The sequence below is a fragment of the Colobus angolensis genome, unplaced genomic scaffold, assembly GCF_000951035.1.
Source record: "Colobus angolensis palliatus isolate OR3802 unplaced genomic scaffold, Cang.pa_1.0 Scaffold53, whole genome shotgun sequence".
NCBI lineage: Eukaryota > Metazoa > Chordata > Mammalia > Primates > Cercopithecidae > Colobus > Colobus angolensis.
The window spans coordinates 12,218,358-12,222,332 of NW_012118821.1; the positions used below are offsets into that span (position 1 = coordinate 12,218,358).

The 3,975-nt window shown below is 51.4% G+C and overlaps 1 protein-coding gene across 1 annotated transcript in view; it reads right to left on the bottom strand.

The window, feature by feature from the left end:
* The window catches only part of TPO (thyroid peroxidase), a 152,134-nt gene that overhangs the window by 40,456 nt on the left and 107,703 nt on the right, over positions 1-3,975 (bottom strand). The window contains exon 7 of the mRNA XM_011960987.1: positions 700-958. Coding sequence (XP_011816377.1) covers positions 700-958 — 259 coding nt within the window. The remainder of the gene's footprint in view (positions 1-699; positions 959-3,975) is intronic.

The window sequence follows — 3,975 nt, forward strand, 5'->3', positions numbered from 1 at the left end:
GTGGAGAAATAGGAACACTTTTACACTGTTCATGGGACTGTAAACTAGTTCAACCATTGTGGAAGACAGTGTGGCAATTCCTCAAGGATCTAGAACTAGAAATACCATTTGACCCAGCCATCCCATTACTGGGTATATACCCAAAGGATTATAAATCATGCTACTATAAAGACACATGCATATGTATGTTTATTGCAGCACTATTTAAAATAGCAAAGACTTGGAACCAACCCAAATGTCCATCAGTGACAGACTGGATTAAGAAAATGTGGCACATATACACCATGGAATACTATGCAGCCATCAAAAAGGATGAGTCCATGTCCTTTGCAGGGACATGGATGCAGCTGGAAATCATCATTCTCAGCAAACTATCGCAAGGACAGAAAACCAAACACTGCATGTTCTCACTCATAGGTGGGAATTGAACAATGAGAACCCATGGACACAGGGCAAGGATCATCACACCCCATCTGTCGTGCAGTGGGGGCAGGGGGAGGGATAGCATTAGGAGAAATGCCTAATGTAAATTATGAGTTAATGGGTGCAGCAAACCAACAGGGCACATGTCTACCCTATGTAACAAACCTGCGCGTTGTGCACATTTACCCTAGAACTTAAAGTATAATAAAAAAATAAAAATATAAAAAATGAAGGGCGACTTCACGGGGACCAGCTGCAGGGACTGCACTCACTCACCTCCATGGAGGAGCGTCCATGGGCTGAAGAAGGCCTCGTGCAGCCACAGCCCAGGCAGGTCGGGGTGCTCCTGGAAGCCAGCGTCCAGCCTTCTCACCAGCGGGTGGATCGTGGCATGGCCAAAGCGGAAGGCGGCCGTGGAGAACACATTGGATACAGTGGGATTGGCGGTGGAGTCATAGCCTTCATAGGGGCCCACGTACTGCTGGAAGGCCTCGGGTCCCAGGATGCTGGGGACGTAATCCCTCAGGGTGATGATCTATGCAGAAAGGAAAAGCGTCTCAGTGAGGCCCAGGATACCAGAGGAGGGTCGCCTCGAGCGGCAGTGGAGAAGAGCATCTTCCTTGACATCCCCAGGGAGCTGGACTCCTCTCGCCTTGCAATAAAGGCCTCAGCTGAACTTCCCAGAAAGGCGTTCTTGTTGATTTTTTTCATGAATAGTCAGGAGGTGCGTTTATAGGGCTGACTAGAGAGCCTCCCTCCCAGGATGGTGATGGGGCTGGCAGTGGCAAGAGACAGCGTCTCTGTCGAGCCAACAGTGGTCACCCGGCCAGGCTGGGCAGCTCAACTCCTGGCCGGATGACTGACAGCAGGGAGCAGTTTGTTTTTCTACAAAGCAACAATACCTAATTCCTAGAACCTTTGTGAGGATTAAATCAAAGCATGTTGTTTGGCACAGAGCTCTGTCAATGGAAAATTGCAGTGCAATCGCAGGGCCTGGAAATTACAATTTGACACATGGCCCCAGGAGAATTATGTACAAAGATTCTACTTTCAGGTTTAACAGTGTTTCTTTCAGACAGAATAATCAGTCTCAAATTGTTTTGGTATTTAAGGGGAATATTTTGGTCAATAAACTACATCCAAATGAAGCATAATGGGCATAATTCTAGAATATGAATCTTCTCTTTTAGCTTACCAGTTTAGGAAGGCAAGCAGATTGTTTAAAAATAACCAAAATTATTTACACACTTGTAATATGTTCCTTCCAGGTGCCAGAATGCATTTCCTAAGCACGTAATTTGGCCCTTTGGGGAGACCAGGGAGAGCTATGAGTCTTGTGGGGCCTGGGCATTTACTGAGGGTGCACCTGCTCCCCGCTGTCCCGCTCCACCTCAGAGACCTGGACAGACAAGAAGGAAAAGGCGGCATCCAAATGTTCCCCAGTGGGGTTTCTGTCCCTGTGCTAGTTCATCCACTGGTGAGAAGCACCCCGTGCTATGGGTCAGCATCCCAGAGAGTAGTTCTGACTTCATCCTGCACTCAGGCGCAATTTATGTGGCAGCGTTTCTGAACCACACAGGTGTCCTGGGGGCTCCTAGCCGCATGAGAAGGTCCGTGTGCTTCCCACATTCAGAACTCAGGCAGCACCTTCTGCTCCCTGGAATATTCTTTGGTTTCTTCTCACTACAATAGAAAGGAAAAGGCCTCTCTCTCTCTGGCCCAGAGACTGAGACAATTTCTTTCTTTTTTTTTTTTTTTTGAGACAGAGTCTCGCTCTGTCGCCCAGGCTGGAGCACAGTGGCTCCGTCTTCCGGGTCATGCCATTCTCCTGCCTCAGCCTCCCGAGTAGCTGGGACTACAGGCGCCCGCCACCACGCCCAGCTAATTTTTTGTATTTTTAGTAGAGATGGGGTATCACCGTGTTAGCCAGGATGGGCTCGATCTCCTGGCCTCGTGATCCACCCACCTTGGCCTCCCAAAGTGCTGGGATTACGGGTGTGAGCCACTGCGCCTGGCAGAGACAGTTTCAAGTTCAAGTGCAAGCTATTTTAAGGAAGACACCTCTTCCCCTTCTTGCCTACCTGAAGTTTGACTTGTGAGCCAGGGGATGCAGCAAGTACAGACAGAGAACTCCTGAGGCCTGAGCCTGAGGTTCCCAGCTCTACCCGTGTCCAGCCAGCTACGAACAGAGAGCAAACCCGTGCCCTTCATCCGAGCCTCACAGACACTGCGCCTCCTCGGTGTCTGACCTTGCCAGAGCTCTGAACAGTGTCTCTCCTCTTCCCCACTGGCTCCTCATCTGATCTGAAATGTCCCCGGTAAGTGATTGGGCTCAGATACTGCAGCCTCCCCTGGGAGCTGTCGAGGTTGGGCAGAAGCACCCTTTGTTCTGACCAACAGGGTCTTAAAACTTGATTCTTGAGTCGGGCATGGTAGCTCATGCCTGTAATCTCAGCACTTTGGGAGGCCAAGGTGGGAGGATTGCTTGAGCCCGAGAGCAAGACCAGCCTGAGCAACACAGACTCTGTTTCTACAAATATTTTTTAAAAATTAAAAACTAGCCAGGCGGGGTGGTGCACTCCTGTTGTCCCAGGGATGCGGGCGGCTGAGGCGCGAGGATGGCTTGAGCCCAGGAGGTTGAGGCTGCAGTGAGCTATGACCGTGCCACCGCACTTCCGCCTGGGTGATAGAGAAGGTGCCTTCTCAGAAAGAGAAAAAGAAAACCTTGAACCTTGTAATCAGCTCTCTGGAATTTTCATGGCAATTCTTGTGAAAATGTTTCTGGTATTTGTTTACCTGGTCATGTGGAGGAAATGGTTACTCTGAACTATTGGACCTGGGCAGATGCCATACCGTCAGACCTGGGCATCGTTGCTGTCGGGTGCCCCTCCTGCCCACCTCCCAGGTGGGCCCCGTCTTCTTTCGCTGCTGGCAGTGCCATGTAAAGGCCTTGTCTTCCCAAGCTGCTTCAAGCTGCTTCTCCATGTCTGCTCTCACCCCAGCCTCCTGGTTCCCCACAGCCTCTGCCAAAGCCGCCAGGCGCTGACTTGTGGCCACTCTCCATTTCTTGGCCTTCACAACTCACCAGTGCGAATGACTGAAAGGTCCACACTTGGGAAAATGGTGGGCGTGAAGGTGACGGGAAGCCAGGACCCCAGCATAGGGGGAGACCAGGACTAAGAGACCTGGAGATGCGATGCTTATCACCAATGGTGGGAAACAGCCATGCAGCCCCTGGCACAGGCTCCTCTGAACCTCCTGACTGCTTTCAACGTCACCCACCCTACTCTCCGCAGAACAACGTCACTCAGTATTTTCTCAAACATGCCCTATTAGTCCAACAAGAGGCTCCCATGTGTTTGCTGAGGGTACTCCATGGAGGAGGCTGAGCAGGCACCCAGCCAGCACCCAGCTCCCCAAGGACGCAACACAGCCAGGCCTGGCTTGTGCTCCTCGGCAGGCAGCCCTGCAGCATGGCACACCTGGGCTTGTGCTTCTCCGCAGGCAGCCCTGCAGCATGGCACACCTGGGCTTGTGCTCCTCCACAGGCAG